At 39.1% G+C, this 23,064-nt stretch overlaps 1 protein-coding gene across 1 annotated transcript in view; it reads left to right on the forward strand.

Annotated features, from left to right (window-relative positions):
* Positions 1–23,064, forward strand: part of LOC144972239 (uncharacterized) — a 318,601-nt gene that overhangs the window by 97,365 nt on the left and 198,172 nt on the right. Inside the window, exons 16-24 of the mRNA XM_078913282.1 lie at positions 1,992–2,101; positions 3,225–3,413; positions 6,229–6,464; positions 8,220–8,362; positions 9,556–9,683; positions 10,174–10,368; positions 12,215–12,426; positions 14,528–14,679; positions 22,780–22,916. Coding sequence (XP_078769408.1) covers positions 1,992–2,101; positions 3,225–3,413; positions 6,229–6,464; positions 8,220–8,362; positions 9,556–9,683; positions 10,174–10,368; positions 12,215–12,426; positions 14,528–14,679; positions 22,780–22,916 — 1,502 coding nt within the window. The remainder of the gene's footprint in view (positions 1–1,991; positions 2,102–3,224; positions 3,414–6,228; positions 6,465–8,219; positions 8,363–9,555; positions 9,684–10,173; positions 10,369–12,214; positions 12,427–14,527; positions 14,680–22,779; positions 22,917–23,064) is intronic.

Below are 23,064 nucleotides of genomic sequence, written 5' to 3' on the forward strand. Positions count from 1 at the left end.
GCATGGGTGTACGATCCGATAGTGATGTCGTTTCTTCTTCTCTTTACTAGCCTATCCTGCTTCTTTGGTTTGTGATTGTATTTTTGACAGGGGATATTTTTTTTTCTGTAAATCTTCTGCCTGTTTGTTCTTGGTTATTTATAATTTAGCTTATATCTTTAGGTTATGATTTTGATTTACATTTGTACTATTTTTGTTAGATTGCTTGTTTTTTGTTTGTTTCAGCGGTCTCTCATATAACCTCATTTGTGTTGGAAGAGACCTAAAGCAATAAACAAAAAAAAAAAAAAAAATGTTTACACTGTTTTTGTGATTGATTGAAGAAGGGCTTTGAGCCTGAAGCATTCTGTGTTTGGTATTTATTTATTTTTCCAAGCTGTTATGTTCATATTTGTACATTAATTGATAATAACAGAAAATGAAGTGAGTAGACAATAGAGAATTAAAAAAATTTCTGCACTGATTTGGGTTCGAACCCCTGACCTTACTGATAAACTCCGCCTTGTCGTGAGAGGGATGCTATGCAGTTGACGCCATCCACCACTCGGGTGGATAGCGTCCCTCTCACGGCCAGGTGGAGTTGTGATATCAGTAAGGTCATGGGTTCGAGCCCCCATTGCCGCGAAAATGTTTTATTCTCTATTGTCTTCTAGCACTTTTCTACTCACTTTATTTTCTGTTATTATCAACATAAGTGTCTGCTCCACTCACTTTTCTACATTAATTTTTACAGTTTACCGATTCTCGCAACTTAGTGATCACTATAGTCATAAATCTCTCTTTGTAGGTTACCGCGTGACTCAGCAGTGCGGTCCTTGCTTCGTACCCGAAAGGTACCGAGTTCGATCACCCGCCGCTGCGCTGTGTGGCCTTGAGCAAGTCACCTCGCCCTAGCTCATTTTGGGGCGCTGCACTGAGGCTGATGCCTGGATTATTCCAGTCTTCCCTTGGAATAGACCCTAGAGACAAATTTCCCCTGTGGGATGAATAAAGTAAAGGGAATTTAATTTTTAAAAATGACCACAGGAGTGCCGAATGTGTGCGTGTTATTGCAAGTGGTTGTAAAGGCTAAATATGTCGGGAGTGGATAAGTCATCACACATATAGCTGATAATGTTTAACCCTCTCCTTACCAGCCATTTTCAAGATCGTCCGAAAGGAATGGGAACGATCCTGGAGTCGAGACGTACATAACAAATTAAAACAAATTATTAAAACTGACTTCGGCCCCAGACCCAACTCGGGGCTAAAAAGAAGAGACGAGGTCAAAATAACTCTACTCCGGATCGGACATACTGTTTTCACTCACCGTTTCCTTCTGGAGAGGGATGAAAAACCCCTCTGCAGAAGATGTAACTGTGACCTCACAGTTCACCATATTTTAATTGAATGTACAGACTTAGAACAGATAAGGTCACAACATTATGAAAACAGGGACTTGAAGTCTCTGTTCCAGTCGGTCGATCCGCTTACAATTTTAAAGTATCTGCAGGAATGTGAACTCCTGCAGAAATTGTAAATAAATATTTTTAAAACAGACATGTAACTATTATGATTTTATTGCAACAGTACACGATTGAGCAGCTATGGCCCCTCAAGGCGATAAAAATTGATAAAAGACAGAAACGGGCGCTTAAATGACCTAAAAAAAATTTTAAAAATATATATATAATGATTTATAGACATTTGAGTGTATTCTGTTTAGTGGGTACCTATGCTTGTGTCAGGATGAGACTTTTAGGTGACCTCCTACAAACTACACTGAAAATGTTCTCTTGGAACCTACATCTGTTCCCAATTTGAACTAATTCCCCTTTGTCTTATTTTTACTTGCGTGCTTTCAGTAGACAATCTATAACTTTTTTGACTATCTATCCCATTTTCTTCCTTTTAACTGGTGCTGCAATGATCAAAATGTGTCACAAGCGCCGTTAGCCTTAAAAAACAAACAAACCGTAGTGTCAAGGGTATTGGATTTATTTTCATTGCAGAGTTAGTGGCCAGAGACACTCCCTTGATGAAATTGTCTCACATGCTAACCAAATACTCACCGGAAATCATTGATGGTGTCACTCACATGATGGACACAGATTCTAACTTGGTATGTATTGGTGGTTATGATGGTCTATGTGTAGGTGGTGATGTTTTGTCTGGATGATGGTGGATGTTTTCATGGAATGTGCACAGAACAGATAAGATCACAACGTTACGAAACCAGGGACTTGAGGTTTCTGTTCCAGTCGGTCAATCCGCTTACAATTTTTAAGTATCTGCAGGAATGTGAACTCCTGCAGAAATTGTAAATAAACATTTTTAAATAACAAACATGTAACTAATATGGTTTTATAAAAAAGTTTATTACAACAATATTAACACGATTGAGCAGCTCTCAAGGCCAGTAGTAGTAGTAGTAGTAGTAGTAGTAAAAATCCTCATAGTGAAGATACTTGCCCACCAACTTCTGGGAGGGGCTCCTCAGTCTGTGGATTTGGGGGGGGGGGGGGGGGGGGGGGGGGGGGGGGGGGGGGGGGGGTTGGATCCAAATCATGAATGAGTGAATGATGATGATGATAGTAGTAGTAGAGTAGTAATAGTAGTGGTTGTAGTTGTAGTAGTAGTAGTAGTAGAGTAGTAGTAGTTTTAGTAGTAGTAGTAGTTTAGTAGTAGTAGTAGTGGTAGTAGTAGTAGTAGAGGTATTAGTAGTAGTAGTTTTAGTAGTAGTAGTAGTAGTAGTAGTTTTAGTAGTAGTAGTAGTTTTAGTAGTAGTAGTAGTAGTAGTAGTAGAAGTTTTAGTAGTAGTAGTAGTAGTAGTTTTAGTAGTAGTAGTAGTTTTAGTAGTAGTAGTCGTTTTAGTAGTAGTAGTAGTACTTCTAGTAGTAGTAGTAGTAGTAGTAGCAGTAGCAGCAGCAGCAGCAGCAGTAGTAGTAGTAGTAGCAGCAGCAGCAGCAGTAGTAGTAGTAGTCTCGTAGTAGTAGTAGTAGTAGTAGTAGCAGTAGCAGCAGCAGGTCAAATTCACTAGGCCCATGTTGCCGGAGTGAAGGCAGTTTTTGTAGACAGGAAGCATTGTCCATTGTTTGATGCCCTTTGGATAGTTGTTTTGCAAAGTGATCTCTACCAGATCTAACAGCCCAAGATAATCAAGCTGGGTGGAGATCAATACACGTGATCATATGTATTTATTTTAGTTTGATGATTGTTCTTTTCAACCCTATCTCACACCCCAGATGATTGACCTCCTGACCTCCAATGACGCCCTGACACTGTTCTGTACTAATGATTACATCGACAAAATGGGAATGCCTAGCTATGTGCCTGTGTCAGATCTAGAATCTATGGTGTGTAACACGGACTGGAATAGGGTGATAACTGACATGACACAACCAGCACAGCGGATTGAGGCTCTAATACCCAAGGTGAGGACTTGATGTAGGGACGAGGGAGAGATTTTTTCACTGGAGCCCTATAATAGGCTATGTAATCCTGAGGTCAAGTTTGTGTCAAATTTCAATTGAAGATAAGTCACACCACCTTTCTACTTTTCTAACTCAGTATCATTTGAAAGAAAAATCTAGAAAACTAAATTCTCTGAACGATCTTTTGCCTTTTCTGCTCCAGCTGCGTGGAACTCATTGACTATTTACTTATCCAAGGAACTGTCAGACCTTTGATGCCTTTAAATAATTCCTCAAAACTGAGTTATTTAGATCTACCTATCAAATGAATCGTTCATATATATATATATATATATATATATATATATATATATATATATATATATATATATAATAATAATAATAATAATAATAATAGATCTTTATTGTCCATAAATATGGCAATTTGTCATTTAGTTACACTTGTTATAACGTTAAACGATAACTGTAACATTGAACAGATATTTCACTCCTACTTATTTTCTCTCTCTCTCCTCTCTCTCTCTCTCTCTCTCTCTCTCTCTCTCTCTCTCTCTCTCTCTCTCTCTCTCCTCTCTCTCTCTCTCTCTCTCTCTCTCCTCTTCACAAGTGCGATATACACAACATAAACATATTCATTTTGTTTTCAATTTGTTACGATTGTGGCAATTCGACACCAAAAATTATCATTATCAATTGGTCAGTTAATCTTACATTAAATAAATTAATCAGTTAATCAGTCAACGAATCAATCCTTGGTTTTTCTGTACCATATGAAATATTCAAAATTTTTATTGCTGATGGAACGAACGTTGATTTATACTTGTTAGTTCTACATTTAATCTGACAAAACCTTCTCCCAGATGGTAAAAGACTAAATTCATGGTTTAAAATATGTTTTTTATTGTTGGTAATTGAGAATGCTTTCCTTTCTATTGCTTTTCCATGAATTCTTTCTACTCCAGCAAGAGGATGGTTTATTATTTTTGATGCCTCTTTGATAGATTTTGAAATTTTTGATTTATCTTTAAGTCGGCATCCTCCAAACCATTTGGTGCAGCCAAACGCAATTACACACTTTTAATCAATGAGTCATAAACTCTTAACATAGTTTTCTTCCTTACTTGAAATGTTCTCAATTTCCTTAGGATGTATAATCTTTGGGCAACTTTCTTAGATATTATATTAATATGTTGAGAGAAATTGAGGGAACTATCAATGGTTATTCCTAAATATTTAAAATAGTCAACTATCTCAACATCATCTTTACCGATCGCCACACACTTTAAGTCGTTTTTATTTTTTACACCAAACACCTGTTCTTTCGTTTTTTCAACATTTAATTCAAGCTGATTTTGTTTACACCAATCGGTGAATATATTTATTTGTTTGAAATAATTCTTTTCGGTAACTTTATCTTTTAATAAGCCAAGAATAGCAGTATCATCTGCATATTTCACTATAAAACAATTTTCAAAGGATGGTCTGCAGTCGTTGGTGTATAAGATGTACAGGATTGGGGAACTCACGCAGCCTTGGGGACATCCGTTCGACAACGTTCTTTTGTTGGAGATATGTTCACCCAATTTTACACATTGCGGTCTATGGGTCAGAAACTCTTTATACCATTTAATAAGGTAGTTTGGAATATCCATGTTGCACAACTTTTGAAGCAAAATATCTGTGTTCATGGCATTAAAAGCTGACGAAAAGTCGACAAACAGGATTCTGGCGTAATTCGAGGGCGTTTGGTCAAGGTGTTTTGAGATCGAATTTGTGGCGGTTAATAGTGCGTCTTCTACACTGAGATGTTGCTGGTATGCAATATATGTGGAGATGTATGTGTGTATATGTATATATATGTCTGTGTGTATGTTTGTAAATGCCCATGTGTCTATTTGTGCATATTTATGTATATATGCATTGTAAATGGATAATGGCTCTATATAAATTTCCCATTACATTACATAACCATTCTCTAGTCTGCCTCCTGGGCTCAGTGGTACAGTTTCTTGCCTTGTCACAAATGTCAAGTGATGTGTAAGTGTGGCCACTGGTCAGATGGGTGAAAACGATCGTGGTCCTAACGTTGTATCCTTGGATAAGGCACTTAACATACAATACACCACTCGACTCGGGTGTGACTGAGTCGCTGTCTATAGGATACTGTAAGAGTGTTAGTACAAAAGGATGCCAACAGGTGACTGGTACTGTATGAAATGGAAATGCGGTTCCAGATAGCCTTATGGGGGAAGAAATGAAACATTGTAAAGTGCATTGAACATGGTAAATCCGTGGAAATGTGTTATAGAAATGTTCACATTTATTTTTTATTTTTCTGAATTGATTTGTTTATGAAGTGAGCACATTAAATGGATATTGCAACATATAAAAGCTCACATTTACTCCGCTGATCCTTGACTGTTGGGTATTTGAACTTTATTTAACAGCCAATTTCTCTTCAACCAATTTGAACATTGATTGCTTTTCCTAAGTATGACCTAAAAGCATTGGGAAATTTGTATTTTTTTATAAAATAAAAAATGAAAAATTCCCTTTATTCATCCCATAGGGGAAATTTGTCTCTAGGGTTATTCCAAGGGAAGACTGGAATGACCCAGGCGTTAGCCGCGGTGCAGCATCGTAAATTGAGCTAGTGCGAGGTGACTTGCTCAAGGTCACACAGCGCAGCGGTGGGTGATCGGACTCTGTACCTTTCCGGTATGAAGCAAAGACCGTACCATTGAGCCACGCTGCCCCTCTTTTTAATTTAATTTTTTTGATAAACTGAATCTTTTTTTTTCATCTCCATTGCCAGATGGCCGATTTGATGAGAATGTCCCAGAGCTACAACCTGGAGACAGATTGGATCCAGATAGAGGAATATTCCCAGAAACTGTTTGACCTGATATCCAGGGGACAGATTCTAGGAGTCATTGATATGAGGACAACCACTGTGGAATTCTTTGGACAGCTGGATTTCTCACGCTTTGATGAAGCCATGTCAGCCCTCAATCGCATGATGGAAAAAATGATGGCCGATGACATCATGATGTGAGTTTTTAGTCTAGTTGGAAAGGGATAGGAAGTGCCATTATGTGTTAATGTAGGAAGTAGTCCTTCAGCCAAATAGCCCATGGAGTCATGAAGAAGTCCTTCAGAACCAGACGGCCCATGGAGTCATGAAGTAGTCCTTCAGAACCAGACGGCCCATGGAGTCATGAAGTAGTCCTTCAGAGCCAGATGGCCCATGGAGTCATGAAGTAGTCCTTCAGAGCCAGATGGCCCATGGAGTCATGAAGTAGTCCTTCAGAGCCAGATGGCCCATGGAGTCATGAAGTAGTCCTTCAGAGCCAGATGGCTCATGGAGTCATGAAGTAGTCCTTCAGAACCAGACGGCCCATGGAGTCATGAAGTAGTCCTTCAGAACCAGACGGCCCATGGAGTCATGAAGTAGTCCTTCAGAACCAGACGGCCCATGGAGTCATGAAGTAGTCCTTCAGAACCAGACGGCCCATGGAGTCATGAAGTAGTCCTTCAGAACCAGATGGCCCATGGAGTCATGAAGTAGTCCTTCAGAACTAGACGGCCCATGGAGTCATGAAGTAGTCCTTCAGAACCAGACGGCCCATGGAGTCATGAAGTAGTCCTTCAAACCAGATGGCCCATGGAGTCATGAAGTAGTCCTTCAGAACCAGATGGCCCATGGAGTCATGAAGTAGTCCTTCAGAACCAGACGGCCCATGGAGTCATGAAGTAGTCCTTCAGAACCAGACGGCCCATGGGGTGGAGTTTATCACCGTTTCTGTAGTGTGAAACAGACAATTGCAATTGCTTGCTATCCTTTGGATAGGACGTTAGTCTATCGTTAAGTACTTTCTACCAGATCTAACAGACACAGCTACCCGTTCACTGCTGGGTAGACAGGGGGATCAGAAAAAAATCTCGACAGCACCCAGGATTGATATTGGTCGTGGATAGCTCATACAGTAGAGTCACGATCTCCCCAGCCAGGCAGTTGTCGTACCAGTTAGGTAACGGGTTCAAACCCCAATTGCCGCTGTGAAGTTTTTATTCTCTATTGTCTTCTGGCACTTTCCTACTCACTTAATTTCTTGTTATTATCAACATAAGTGCCTGCTCTACTCACTTTTCGGAATTAAAAATAATCCATAGCATTTGTGAGCTGAAAAATGTGTTGACCTGATGTGACCAGATCAAGTGTAAAATTCTGACTAGTGTATCAATAATAATACTTAGTGTACAGTAAAAATCTGAAAAAGTCTGGCTATCTGATCTTGTGGAATGACACTCGCTTTTGGATTGGAAGCTCCTTGGTTCGAGCCTCGCTCAGTGCATAGTTGAGTATTTGGTAAAGGCTCTTTACTCACATAATCTTACCGTACTCAGGTGTAAAATGATTACCTGGCCAGTAACAGCATTGTCTCTGACGGAAAAAAATAATCTGTAATATCACCTATGTCTTGTTCTACATGTTACGTGTTGCTGGTGATTAGGGGCCCTTTGTAAAATGCTTTGAGCACGTTTCGTGGATATTGTGCTATATAAAAGCTCAAGTGTTTTTTTGCTTTTGTTTTTATTTTTGAGTGTGCATGAGACACTGCCTGACAAAGTAGAAAGAAAAATACCAAAAAAAAAAAAAAAAAAATCCCCAAAAATCAGCCTGCCTCTTCGGAGACAGCGAAGTCAAAATTGATTTTTTTCTCTCTACTTTGTGTGGCAGTGTTTCATGCATACTTTTCAGATCAATAAAATAGTTGAATATTCCACGTTTTCTATGACTTGTAGGGGTGTAGAAATGTTCTACAAATTGACCACCCTGCTGGAGGAAGACAATGCAGAGACATCCTTGTCGGACCTATTCAAGGCATCCATGATTGTGTTTGAATCCAGCCTGGACCAGCAGATAGAGTCTATCAAGAATCCACAAAGTTTGTATCACTTCCATTCAATGTGTTATGTGTGGCTCTCCTTTGGACAGTGTATCTAACATGACTTACACTTCCATTCAATGTGTTATGTGTGGCTCTCCTTTGGACAGTGTATCTAACATGACTTACACTTCCATTCAATGTGTTATGTGTGGCTCTCCTTTGGACAGTGTATCTAACATGACTTACACTTCCATTCAATGTGTTATGTGTGGCTCTATGACACTCTCCTTTGGACAGTGTATCTAACATGACTTACACTTCCATTCAATGTGTTATGTGTGGCTCTATGACACTCTCCTCTGGACAGTGTATCTAACATGACTTACACTTCCATTCAATGTGTTATGTGTGGCTCTATGACACTCTCCTTTGGACAGTGTATCTAACATGACTTACACTTCCATTCAATGTGTTATGTGTGGCTCTATGACACTCCTCTGGACAGTGTATCTAACATGACTTACACTTCCATTCAATGTGTTATGTGTGGCTCTATGACACTCTCCTTTGGACAGTGTATCTAACATGACTTACACTTCCATTAAATGTGTTATGTGTGGCTCTATGGTTTGAGGTCAGCTCTAGTTAGTGCAAAGTTGACTTTGGATAGATAGATAGGACTATTTATTCACATTCTCTCACTGCACTCAGATGTGAAATGAGTACCTGGTCTGTAATAGCCTTTTCTTTGTCGAAATAAAATCGTAAAAGCTCTTCACAGGCGTCATGTCTCATCCTCCATGTTAAATGTTGCTATTGGCTTGGGACCCATTGTAAAGTGTATTGAGCACATTTAGAGGATATTGCGCCATATACAGGTTAAGATTATTCTATAAATTACTTTTTTTATGACCTAGATGAACCGTTAGTTGATTAATGTGTAGTGTGGTTAGCATTTCATCATTGTATTTGCTAGATTGACAGTATGGCAAATCGCACTGAACACAAATTACCTCACTCAATTCAGGTATGAGGGATATAATAAGAAGACTATCACAACAACAAAATGGCCAACAGCAATAAAATGATTTGGTTCCAATTGACCTGCTTGAGGAAATTCTCCATAAAACATTGGACATGTTTAGATTTATTTTTCCAGCTAGAATTGGTGTCAAAAATTTCACTCTTAAACGTCTCATTATCCTCCTCCCCCCCCCCCCCCCCCAATATCTCTTTTTCCATGCTACCAGACATGACCAGTTTGATGGGAATGTTGCAGGGATTAGAGCCCAGTGTCAGAGACATGGTCATCCTGCTGGCCAAAGCTTATCCGCAATTTGTGTCTGCAGCAGCTGAGGTCATGTATCAACCCACCAAGGTATCTACTCTCTAGCATGGAATTGTCATGGGCTTTGGGAATCTCAGGGATCAATTGCAGATGAACCCTCTGTGTGTGTGTGTGTGTGTGTGTGTGTGTGTGTATGAGAGTCTGTGTGTATGAGAGAGAGACAGAGAGAGAGAGAGAGAGAGAGAGACCACAGGCTTTCCCTCTCATAGCTTGTTACAGGAATAATGGAGTATGATGACGATGGTGATGGTGTTATAGGGGAATGGTGACAGTGAAGGATTGTAACGAAAATATTAGGAAGGTTGTTATGATGATGATGATGATGATGTTGTTGATGCCGTTTTTTTTTGGTTTATTTTTTCGATGGCTACTATGTTACGAGTGTGCATCTGTGTGAGTGTGTCTATGTCAATATTGTATTGTTATAAATGTGTAACCAAATGACAAATTGCCACTTTTTTGAGGACAATAAAGATATATTATTATTATTATTATGATTTTATGGTTTATATCAATCCAGTTGACAGCCAAGATTGTTTCGATGGAAGCCACACCACCTGACTGTCACAACGTCTTCCTGTCAGACTACTTGTCCTTGGACAGAGACAGCCATGTCCATCGGTTTGAGGTTTATCTTTGTACATTGAACCTGACCCAATTCATGGAGGAACTTTTCCAATCCCAGACATCGGCCTTTTTGGGTGGCAGTGACGACGTAAGGCTCGTGTGCTTTCACCTTGCAGTGTGGTTGTTGTTGTTGTTATTATTACTGTTGTTGATGTTACACTCTTTGATCATGTGATTTTATTGTGAATGTATTTATTCTTGTCATTATCATTGTTTTAGAGGCAGATTTTTGGAGGTTTCATCTGTGTTGTTGTAGTTGTTTTTGTCTTTCCTGATGATAATGATGATGATGATGATGATGATGATATTCATGACCAATTTATCAATGTTTTAGATATTTAAAATGTTTACTATAGAACATGGTGTGGTGAAAACAAATCCTCTGTCACTGGTCCAAACTCAAATATTTAAGTGCGCTACTGCTGTGCCATTGATGCTAAGGCTTCTCAAGGCTGGATTAAGAAATTGATAGATTTGTGTCTTGGTGTGATGCCCACCACCTAGAGCTTAACATAAGCAAGACAAAGGAGCTAGTGATTGACTTTAGGAGAGTGAAGGAACCGATAGAACCGTTAAAATTAAAGGACCAATTCGTCCAGCGAGTTCCTCACTACAAATACCTTGGTGTAACGATTGATGACAGGCTCAAGTGGGATGAACACTTGAAAATAATTAGGCATAAGATTTGCAGACGTGCATATTTTTTATCAAAACTCTCTCAGTTTAGAATAGATAAAACCCTCTGCACATTATTTTATAGAGCAGTAATCGAAAGTGTTTTGTCATTTTGTATAACAGCTTGGGGAGGCAATTGCTTAGCAGTGGAAAGGAACAAAATAAATTCAAATATTAAAAAATCCATTAAACACTATATAAATGATGTTGACGATGTAGATCTTTTATACGAGAAATTTTGTATAAATAAAATAACTAAAATATTAAATGACCAGTATCATCCACTAAGACCATCAATTATTATGTCAGAAAGAAGTGGTCGCCCTTTCTCTATTTCAACGAAAACAGAGAGACACCGAAAATCTTTTCTGCCGTCCAGTATTAGGCTTTATAACAACAAGCAATAATCATTTTATATAATTATTATCATTTTTACTTTAAAAAAATATAAATATTAATTTATTAATTTATTTGTTTTGCAATATTTTCAATTTTCAATTTCTAGTGACAGTTTTAACTATTTTACGGTGTTGAAATTATTCATATTATAAAGCGCAGCTCTGGTTATGGATCTGCTCCTTTTTAAAAAAATATATATATACATCCTATTTCCATTGTATTTTTATCTTATTGTGTAAATTATAACACGTCTGTACAAAAAATTTCCTTTTTGGGATGCAATAAAGTATTATTATTATTATTATTATATTATTATTATTATAAAAACTGATAAAGCTGGAAACGGGCGCTTAAATGGCCTTAATAGTGTTGAAAGTGCCATGAAACACCTAGAAACAAACCATTGATGCTAACAATGGCTGCAGTGGTCTGACAAAGAATCCAAAGCCTTTTAGTGCATCTCAACTTTAGATAGTATGGCTGAGAGGTAGAGTTTTTGCTTTGGTCACAGAAGATATCATGTTTGATTACTCCTGTCTCTATGTGTGACTTTAGCCCTGCCATGGATGATGCCATTGAAATAGGCCCTAAGGAAATATTTCCCTTTGGCCAAGAATAAAAGGAATCTTTATTTTGCCTTTTCATTGTCCCTCCATGGCATTTAGTCTGGAGATGAAATGACCTACAACACACACACACACACACACACACACACACACACACACACACACACACACACACACAGACAGACCACATAAACATACGCACTCACACACAAACCCCGAGTCATTTTTATATTTTGATTCAACACCATCCTTATTGATTTCACTCCCATCTATTCTTTCCCCCCTTCATTCCAGTTCAACCAAGCCTTGAGTGGCAACAAGAATGTTCCTGACATAGACTGGAGAAAACTCCAGGATAAAATCAATGAATACAACCAACTGGTGATGGCACCACCACAGGCTAGTGGTTCCTTTGATATGGCCCCCTTCGATATGACGGCCATCAACATGGCTTGGGAGAAATTCCATAGCGCAGCTGATGCCCTGTCTAGGCTTGATCCAAACAAGTAAGATTTACTCACTGTCTTATCAATAGATCTTTTTTGGATGAGCTATTTTTAGTTACACCATGTGACCATAATGTAGTACAAATTCAAAGCAGGAAGAAATTGACAAGAAAAAGTCAGCCTGACCTTTTGGGATTTTTTTCTGTATTTTTATTCCTGCTTTGTCTGAGCCTTTTTCGTCTACACCTTACACCAGTGCCTGCTCCTTAGTCGGTTTGTGCCCCCAAATATTGTAAACAAAGAGCAATACTTGTCCTACCATCACAGACTTTGTTGACTGGATCAGATTTGCCATTCAATTAGGCACACTTCGTGCTTTGTGAAAAATAGAATCTAAATTTAAACCTACATCAGATAAACAAAGAAAACAACTGCAATTCAACAAGAACAGCAGTAATAACAACCGTAACAACAACAGTAACAACAACAACAACAACAACAATAACTATAAAAACAACAACAACAACAGCAATTGCACAGATAGACTGACACCTTAAATTATAATTGAATTATAAAATGATATTTTAGAATTGGCTTATTATCACTTCTAGAGAAAGGGCAAAGCAAAACCCTGTTTGTTTTTGGAAAGAACATGTTGCACAGACACCAGAAATGAACACAATAGTAACACATAGTGTTTAAACATACACAACAAACTCATCGTCATTTAAAAAAAAAAGAAATTGTCCAGGCCTGTAAATCTTCGGTCTATTGTCGTGTCGGATTTCCGACAGTACGATTTTGCTCTTAAGTGCTAATATTAAAAAAATAAAAAATAATAGTAAAAATAAAATCCGTAACGTCAAAGAACAACCAATAAAAAAGAAAATAAAAGACTTTTATTTCGTTCCTCGAAAAAAAATAGATTTTACTCCGTTTCAAATGCCGACTTAAAAATAAATAAATAAAAAATTTTCATTTGTCGCATCAAAGACAAAACAAAACTTGCCGTCTATCTGTTAGCTATAATATTATCATACCACCTACACGCTCCACTAGACGTGGATGTATTCACTGCCTGGCTACTGTGCCACATCCAGGGAGAGTGGGTTGCGAAGTTCGCGCGAGTCGTCTTCACACACACACACACCTAGTCAGTACATAACACACGCACAGAAGTGTGTCGAACCGGACCAGAAGGTTTCTCTCTATTTTGCTACTGACACACATCCATATCTCCGGTTCTTCTTTCTCAGTCTCTATATTTTTTTGGTTCCATCCGGATGTGAGACGCGAAATAATTATTTTTCTTGGAAATATATATTCTTCTTCGAATGCTCTCACACGACCGCACCACCTCCTCCTCTTCTTCTTCTTCTTCTTCTTCTTCTTCTTCTTCTTCTTCTTCTTCTTCTTCTTCTTCTTCTTCTTCTTCTTCTTCTTCTTCTTCTTCTTCTTCTTCTTCTTCTTCTTCTTCTTCTTCTTCTTCTTCTTCTTCTTCTTCTTCTTCTTCTTCTTCTACAACTTCTTCTATAAGAATTAATCCAAATAAACAAAAGAATCAGCTTAAACATTTAACACAAACAGGAGCGAAGATACGCAGCTTCCTGTGTCATCAAGCACGAGATACACATCATTCAAAAGGGTAGGAATTGTTCTCTTCCTTTCATTTTACTAACTCAGACATGGGCCCTCAAATAATTGGGATTTTTTTTTTGGTACTATAAAATAAGGACCTCGATATAAATAAGTAGGGGAAAGTGACATGATTTGACTAGATAGTCTAATTGATGTGTCATATCTGTGTTGTGTTTATTAATTAATCCATATTTTTGTCCTGTTGTGTCTATTTTCGCGTGTTCAAAAAGTTCCGACAATTTTTTCACCAACCATTGACAGGCCTGGTTGTCCCACAGATCATCACTGAATGAAACTCTTCCGTCAGAACTTTGAAATCTCCACTAGTAGGACACAGTCAAGAGAATATTGGACATTTCTTTATCAACAAAATGTTCCAACTATAATTATACATAACTTTATTTTCATAGCCTCACTGGCTTGTCAATGATTTTTGTAGATAATTATGTTAAACCTGAATTTGTAAACTTAAATATATATATTTTTTTTTCATAAAATGTCCTTGACCTGTGATGTATGACAGGATAGAGAAATTACAGAAAGACATCATGGAGATCATGGCCACCAGTGTGGATAGAACCGGAGACCGTGGCATGCAGCTTTTCTTCTACAGTAACATGTACCTTGGAGCCAAATTTACAAAGGCAATCCTCCAAGAGATGTCAGCCTTCAATAGTAAGTAGATGAACCCCCAATCACTGTAATACACTCACTAGTCAATCCTCCAAGAGATGTCAGCCTTCAATAGTAAGTAGATGAACCCCCAATCACTGTAATACACTCACTAGTCAATCCTCCAAGAGATGTCAGTCTTCAATAGTAAGTAGATGAACCCCCAATCACTGTAATACACTCGCTAGTCAATCCTCCAAGAGATGTCAGTCTTCAATAGTAAGTAGATGAACCCCCAATCACTGTAATACACTCGCTAGTCAATCCTCCAAGAGATGTCAGTCTTCAATAGTAAGTAGATGAACCCCCAATCACTGTAATACACTCACTAGTCAATCCTCCAAGAGATGTCAGCCTTCAATAGTAAGTAGATGAACCCCAATCACTGTAATACACTCGCTAGTTAATCCTCCAAGAGATGTCAGCCTTCAATAGTAAGTAGATGAACCCCCAATCACTGTAATACACTCGCTAGTCAATCCTCCAAGAGATGTCAGTCTTCAATAGTAAGTAGATGAACCCACAATCACTGTAATACACTCGCTAGTCAATCCTCCAAGAGATGTCAGCCTTCAATAGTAAGTAGATGAACCCCCAATCACTGTAATACACTCGCTAGTCAATCCTCCAAGAGATGTCAGCCTTCAATAGTAAGTAGATGAACCCCCAATCACTGTAATACACTCGCTAGTCAATCCTCCAAGAGATGTCAGCCTTCAATAGTAAGTAGATGAACCCCCAATCACTGTAATACACTCACTAGTCAATCCTCCAAGAGATGTCAGCCTTCAATAGTAAGTAGATGAACCCCCAATCACTGTAATACACTCACTAGTCAATCCTCCAAGAGATGTCAGCCTTCAATAGTAAGTAGATGAACCCCAATCACTGTAATACACTCACTAGTCAATCCTCCAAGAGATGTCAGCCTTCAATAGTAAGTAGATGAACCCCCAATCACTGTAATACACTCACTAGTCAATCCTCCAAGAGATGTCAGCCTTCAATAGTAAGTAGATGAACCCCCAATCACTGTAATACACTCACTAGTCAATCCTCCAAGAGATGTCAGCCTTCAATAGTAAGTAGATGAACCCCCAATCACTGTAATACACTCACTAGTCAATCCTCCAAGAGATGTCAGCTTCAATAGTAAGTAGATGAACCCCCAATCACTGTAATACACTCCTAGTCAATCCTCCAAGAGATGTCAGCCTTCAATAGTAAGTAGATGAACCCACCATCACTGTAATACACTCACTAGTCAATCCTCCAAGAGATGTCAGCCTTCAATAGTAAGTAGATGAACCCCAATCACTGTAATACACTCACTAGTCAATCCTCCAAGAGATGTCAGCCTTCAATAGTAAGTAGATGAACCCCCAATCACTGTAATACACTCACTAGTCAATCCTCCAAGAGATGTCAGCCTTCAATAGTAAGTAGATGAACCCCCAATCACTGTAATACACTCACTAGTCAATCCTCCAAGAGATGTCAGCCTTCAATAGTAAGTAGATGAACCCCAATCACTGTAATACACTCCTAGTCAATCCTCCAAGAGATGTCAGCCTTCAATAGTAAGTAGATGAACCCCCAATCACTGTAATACACTCCTAGTCAATCCTCCAAGAGATGTCAGCCTTCAATAGTAAGTAGATGAACCCCCAATCACTGTATACACTCACTAGTCAATCCTCCAAGAGATGTCAGCCGTCAATAGTAAGTAGATGAACCCCCAATCACAGTAATATACTCACTAGTCAATCCTCCAAGAGATTTCAGCCTTCAATAGTAAGTAGATGAACCCCCAATCACTGTAATACACTCGCTAGTCAATCCTCCAAGAAATGTCAGCCGTCAATAGTAAGTAGATGAACCCCCAATCACAGTAATATACTCACTAGTCAATCCTCAAGAGATGTCAGCCTTCAATAGTAAGTAGATGAACCCCCAATCACTGTAATACACTCACTAGTCAATCCTCCAAGAGATGTCAGCCTTCAATAGTAAGTAGATGAACCCCCAATCACTGTAATACACTCACTAGTCAATCCTCCAAGAGATGTCAGCCTTCAATAGTAAGTAGATGAACCCCCAATCACTGTAATACACTCACTAGTCAATCCTCCAAGAGATGTCAGCCTTCAATAGTAAGTAGATGAACCCCCAATCACTGTAATACACTCGCTAGTCAATCCTCCAAGAGATGTCACCCTTCAATAGTAAGTAGATGAACCCCAATCACTGTAATACACTCACTAGTCAATCCTCCAAGAGATGTCAGCCTTCAATAGTAAGTAGATGAACCCCAATCACTGTAATACACTCGCTAGTCAATCCTCCAAGAGATGTCAGCCTTCAATAGTAAGTAGATGAACCCCCAATCACTGTAATACACTCACTAGTCAATCCTCCAAGAGATGTCAGCCTTCAATAGTAAGTAGATGAACCCCCAATCACTGTAATACACTCACTAGTCAATCCTCCAAGAGATGTCAGCCTTCAATAGTAAGTAGATGAACCCCCAATCACTGTAATACACTCACTAGTCAATCCAGAATGTCAGCCTTCATAGTAAGTAGATGAACCCCCAATCACTGTATACACTATAGTCATCCTCAAGAGATGTCAGCCTTCATAGTAAGTAGATGACCCCAATCACTGTATACACTCATATCAATCCTCCAAGAGATTCACCTTCAATAGTAAGTAGATGAACCCCCAATCACTGTAATACACTCACTAGTCAATCCTCCAGAGATGTCAGCCTTAATAGTAAGTAGATGAACCCCAATCACTGTATACACTCCTAGTCAATCTCCAAGAATGACTTCAATAGTAAGTAGATGAACCCCAATCACGTAATACTCTGTCAATCCTCCAAGAGATGTCAGCCTCAATAGTAAGTAGATGAACCCCAATCACTGTAATACACTCCTAGTCAATCTCCAAGAGATGTCAGCCTTCAATATAAGTAGATGAACCCCAATCATGTAATACACTCGCTAGTCATCTCCAAGAGATGTCAGCCTTCAATAGTAATAGATGAACCCCCAATCACTGTATACACTCACTAGTCAATCTCCAGAGATGTCAGCCTTCAATAGTAAGTAATGAACCCCAATCACTGTAATACACTCTTCAATCCTCAAAGATGTCAGCTCAATATAAGTAGATGAACCCCCATCACTGTAATACACTCCTAGTCAATCTCAAGAATGTCAGCCTTCATAGTAAGTAGATGAACCCCCAATCACTGTAATACACTCACTAGTCAATCCTCAAGAGATGTCAGCCTTCAATAGTAAGTAGATGACCCCCAATCACTGTAAACACTCACAGTCAATCCTCCAAGAGATGTCAGCCTTCAATAGTAAGTAGATGAACCCCAATCACTGTAATACACTCATATCAATCCTCAAGAGATGTCAGCCTTCAATAGTAAGTAGATGAACCCCAATCACGTATACACTCTATCAATCCTCCAAGAGATGTCAGCTCATAGTAAGTAGATGAACCCCAATCACTGTAACACTCGTAGTCAATCCTCCAAGAGATGTCAGCTTCAATAGTAAGTAGATGAACCCCAATCACTGTAATACACTCCTAGTCAATCTCAAGAGATGTCAGCCTTCAATGTATAGATGAACCCCAATCACTGATACACTCTAGTCAATCCTCCAAGAGATGTCAGCCTTCAATAGTAAGTAGATGAACCCCAATCACTGTAATACACTCATAGTCAATCCTCCAAGAGATGTCAGCCTTCAATAGTAAGTAGATGAACCCCAATCACTGTAATACACTCACTAGTCAATCCTCCAAGAGATGTCAGCTTCAATAGTAAGTAGATGAACCCCAATCACTGTAATACACTCACTAGTCAATCCTCCAAGAGATGTCAGCTTCAATAGTAAGTAGATGAACCCCAATCACGTAATACACTCACTAGTCAATCCTCCAAGAGATGTCAGCTTCAATAGTAAGTAGATGAACCCCAATCACTGTAATACACTCACTAGTCAATCTCCAAGAGATGTCAGCTTCAATAGTAAGTAGATGAACCCCAATCACTGTAATACATCCTAGTCAATCCTCCAAGAGATGTCAGCCTTCAATAGTAAGTAGATGAACCCCAATCACTGTATACACTCGCTAGTCAATCCTCAAGAGATGTCAGCCTTCAATAGTAAGTAGATGAACCCCCAATCACTGTAATACACTCACTAGTCAATCTCCAAGAGATGTCAGCCTTCAATAGTAAGTAGATGAACCCCAATCACTGTAATACACTCGTAGTCAATCCTCAAGAGATGTCAGCCTTCAATAGTAAGTAGATGAACCCCCAATCACTGTAATACACTCACTAGTCAATCCTCCAAGAGATGTCAGCCTTCAATAGTAAGTAGATGAACCCCCAATCACTGTAATACATCACTAGTCAATCCTCAAGAGATGTCAGCCTTCAATAGTAAGTAGATGAACCCCAATCACTGTAATACACTCACTATCAATCCTCCAAGAGATGTCAGCCTTCAATAGTAAGTAGATGAACCCCCAATCACGTAATACATCACTAGTCAATCCTCCAAGAGATGTCAGCCTTCAATAGTAAGTAGATGAACCCCAATCACTGTAATACACTCCTAGTCAATCCTCCAAGAGATGTCAGCTTCAATAGTAAGTAGATGAACCCCAATCACTGTTATACACTCACTAGTCAATCCTCCAAGAGATGTCAGCCTTCAATAGTAAGTAGATGAACCCCCAATCACTGTATACACTCACTAGTCAATCCTCCAAGAGATGTCAGCCTTCAATAGTAAGTAGATGAACCCCAATCACTGTAATACACTCACTAGTCAATCCTCCAAGAGATGTCAGCCTTCAATAGTAAGTAGATGAACCCCCAATCACTGTAATACACTCACTAGTCAATCCTCCAAGAGATGTCAGCCTTCAATAGTAAGTAGATGAACCCCAATCACTGTAATACACTCACTAGTCAATCCTCCAAGAGATGTCAGCTTCATAGTAAGTAGATGAACCCCAATCACTGTAATACACTCACTAGTCAATCCTCCAAGAGATGTCAGCCTTCAATAGTAAGTAGATGAACCCCAATCACTGTAATACACTCCTAGTCAATCCTCCAAGAGATGTCAGCCTTCAAATAAGTAGATGAACCCCAATCCGTAATAACCACTAGCAATCCCCAAGTGTCACCTCATAGAGTAGATGACCCCCAATCACTGTAATACACTCCTAGTCAATCCTCCAAGATGTCACCTTCAATAGTAATAGATGAACCCCCATCACGTAATAACCCTAGTCAATCCTCCAAGAGATGTCACCTGTCACCTTCAATAGTAAGTAGAGAACCCCAACCTAATACACTCTAGTCAATCCTCCAAGAGTGCAGCTCAAAGTAAGTAGATGAACCCCAATCTGAATACACTCCTATCAATCCTCCAAGAATGTCAGCCTTCAATAGTAATGATGACCCCCAATCACTGTAATACACTCCTATCATCTCCAAGAGATGTCACCTCATAGTAATAGATAACCCCAACACGTATCACCATAGTCAATCCTCCAAGAATGTCAGCCTCATAGTAATAAGAACCCAATCACGTATACACTACTGTCATCCCAAGGATGCAGCCTTCAAAGTAAGTAGATGAACCCCCAATCACTAATAACTCCTAGTCAATCCTCCAAGAATGTCGCCTTCAATAGTAAGTAGATGAACCCCACACTGTAATACCACTAGTCAATCTCCAAGAGTGTCGCCTTCATAGTAGTAGATAACCCCAATCATGTATACACTCACTAGTCAATCCTCCAAGAATGTCAGCCTTCAATGAATAATGAACCCCCAATCACTGTATACCTCCTAGTCAATCCAAGAGATGTCAGCTTCAATATAAGTAATGAACCCAATCACTGTAATCATCCTAGTCAATCCTCCAAGAGATGTCACCTTCAATAGTAATAGATGAACCCCCAATCACTAATACACTCTAGTCAACCTCCAGAGATGTCAGCTCATAGTAATAGATGAACCCCAATCCTGTAATACACTCAATCATCCCCAAGAATGTCAGCCTTCAATATAAGTAATGAACCCCCATCACTTAATACACTCCTAGTCATCCTCCAAAGATGTCAGCCTTCAATGTAATAATGAACCCCAACACTGTAATACACTCCTAGCATCCTCCAAGATGTCAGCCTTCAATAGTAATAGATGAACCCCAATCACGTAATACCTCACTACAATCCTCCAAGAGATGTCAGCCTTCAATAGTAAGTAATGAACCCCAATCACGTAATACACCCTAGTCATCCTCCAAGAGATGTCAGCCTCATAGTAAGTAGATGAACCCCAATCACTGTAATACACTCCTAGTCAATCCTCAGAGAGTAGCCTTCAATAAAGTGATGAACCCCCATCACTGTATAACTCATGAACATCCATCCTGTAATCCTCATAGATTAAGAGATCACCTTCGATAAAACCCCTTCACCCTTCAATCTAGAGATACTCATGTAATAGATGAACCAACTATATTAACCCAAAATGTAAAATATAACCCCCACATGTAAACTCCTGTCAACCTCAAGATTGTCCTTCAATAATGATAACCCCAATCCTTAATAATAACTAGTCAACCCAAAGATACATCATAGTAATAGACCCCAAACTGTAAACACTCATAGTCAATCCCAAGAGATGTCAGCCTTCAATAGTAAGTAGATGAACCCCAATATGTAATACACTCACTATACATCCTCAAGAGTCGCCTTCAATGTAAGTAATGAACCCCCAATCACTGTAATAACTCACTAGTCAATCCTCCAAGAGATGTCAGCCTTCAATAGTAAGTAGATGAACCCCCAATCACTGTAATACACTCCTAGTCAATCCTCCAAGAGATGTCAGCCTTCAATAGTAAGTAGATGAACCCCCAATCACTGTGATACACTCGCTAGTCAATCCAAGAGATGTCAGCCTTCAATAGTAAGTAGATGAACCCCCAATCACAGTAATATACTCACTAGTCAATCCTCCAAGAGATGTTAGCCTTCAATAGTAAGTAGATGAACCCCAATCACTGTATACACTCCTAGTCAATCCTCCAAGAGATGTAGCCTTCAATAGTAAGTAGATGAACCCCATCACGTAATAACTCACTAGTCAATCCTCCAAGAGATGTCAGCCTTCAATAGTAAGTAGATGAACCCCCAATCACTGTAATACACTCACTAGTCAATCCTCCAAGAGATGTAGCCTTCAATAGTAAGTAGATGAACCCCCAATCACTGTAATACACTCACTAGTCAATCCTCCAAGAGATGTCAGCCTTCAATAGTAAGTAGATGAACCCCCAATCACTGTAATACACTCACTAGTCAATCCTCAGAGATGTCAGCCTTCAATAGTAAGTAGATGAACCCCCAATCACTGTAATAACTCGCTAGTCAATCCTCCAAGAGATGTCAGCCTTCAATAGTAAGTAGATGAACCCCAATCACTGTAATACACCCTAGTCAATCCAAGAGATGTCAGCCTTCAATAGTAAGTAGATGAACCCCCAATCACGTAATACTCACTAGTCAATCCTCCAAGAGATGTCAGCCTTCAATAGTAAGTAGATGAACCCCCAATCACTGTATACACTCCTAGCAATCCTCCAAGAGATGTCAGCCTTCAATATTAAGTAGATGAACCTCCAATCACTGTAATACACTCGCTAGTCAATCCTCCAAGAGATGTCAGCCTTCAATAGTAAGTAGATGAACCCCCAATCACTGTAATACACTCGCTAGTCAATCCTCCAAGAGATGTCAGCCTTCAATAGTAAGTAGATGAACCCCCAATCACTGTAATACACTCGCTAGTCAATCCTCCAAGAGATGTCAGCCTTCAATATTAAGTAGATGAACCCCCAATCACTGTAATACACTCGCTCGTCAAAGTAAATGTCACTCAGTTTGAACTTTTTAAAAACAAGATAAAACTCACTATTCTCAAGAAGGCATTAACTTTAACTCAGAATTTATGTGTTTTATTTAAAATTCTATTTTAATCCACAGCAACATCGCCAGTCATTCTTGTGGACTATCTTGGATCGGAAGAGCTGAAAAAACTAATGTCCTTTCTGATTGCCTCCCCTGATATCAATGCAGTGGGTGTGGCCACATTGTATCGACTCATATCAGCACCACAAAAGGTATCCAAACCATACAGTAAAAGCAATATAGAAATTGACCATACCTGCCTACTTTTACGGATTGTCCGTCATTGGTACGGAAATTAGGTAACAATACGGAAATGGAAGAAATATTATGGATTTTGATTTCACAGCAATTTGGTCATAG

The sequence above is a fragment of the Berghia stephanieae genome, chromosome 5, assembly GCF_034508935.2.
Source record: "Berghia stephanieae isolate SIO BIC M18660-M18661 chromosome 5, UCSD_Bste_1.3, whole genome shotgun sequence".
In the NCBI taxonomy this organism is placed as follows: Eukaryota; Metazoa; Mollusca; class Gastropoda; order Nudibranchia; family Aeolidiidae; genus Berghia; species Berghia stephanieae.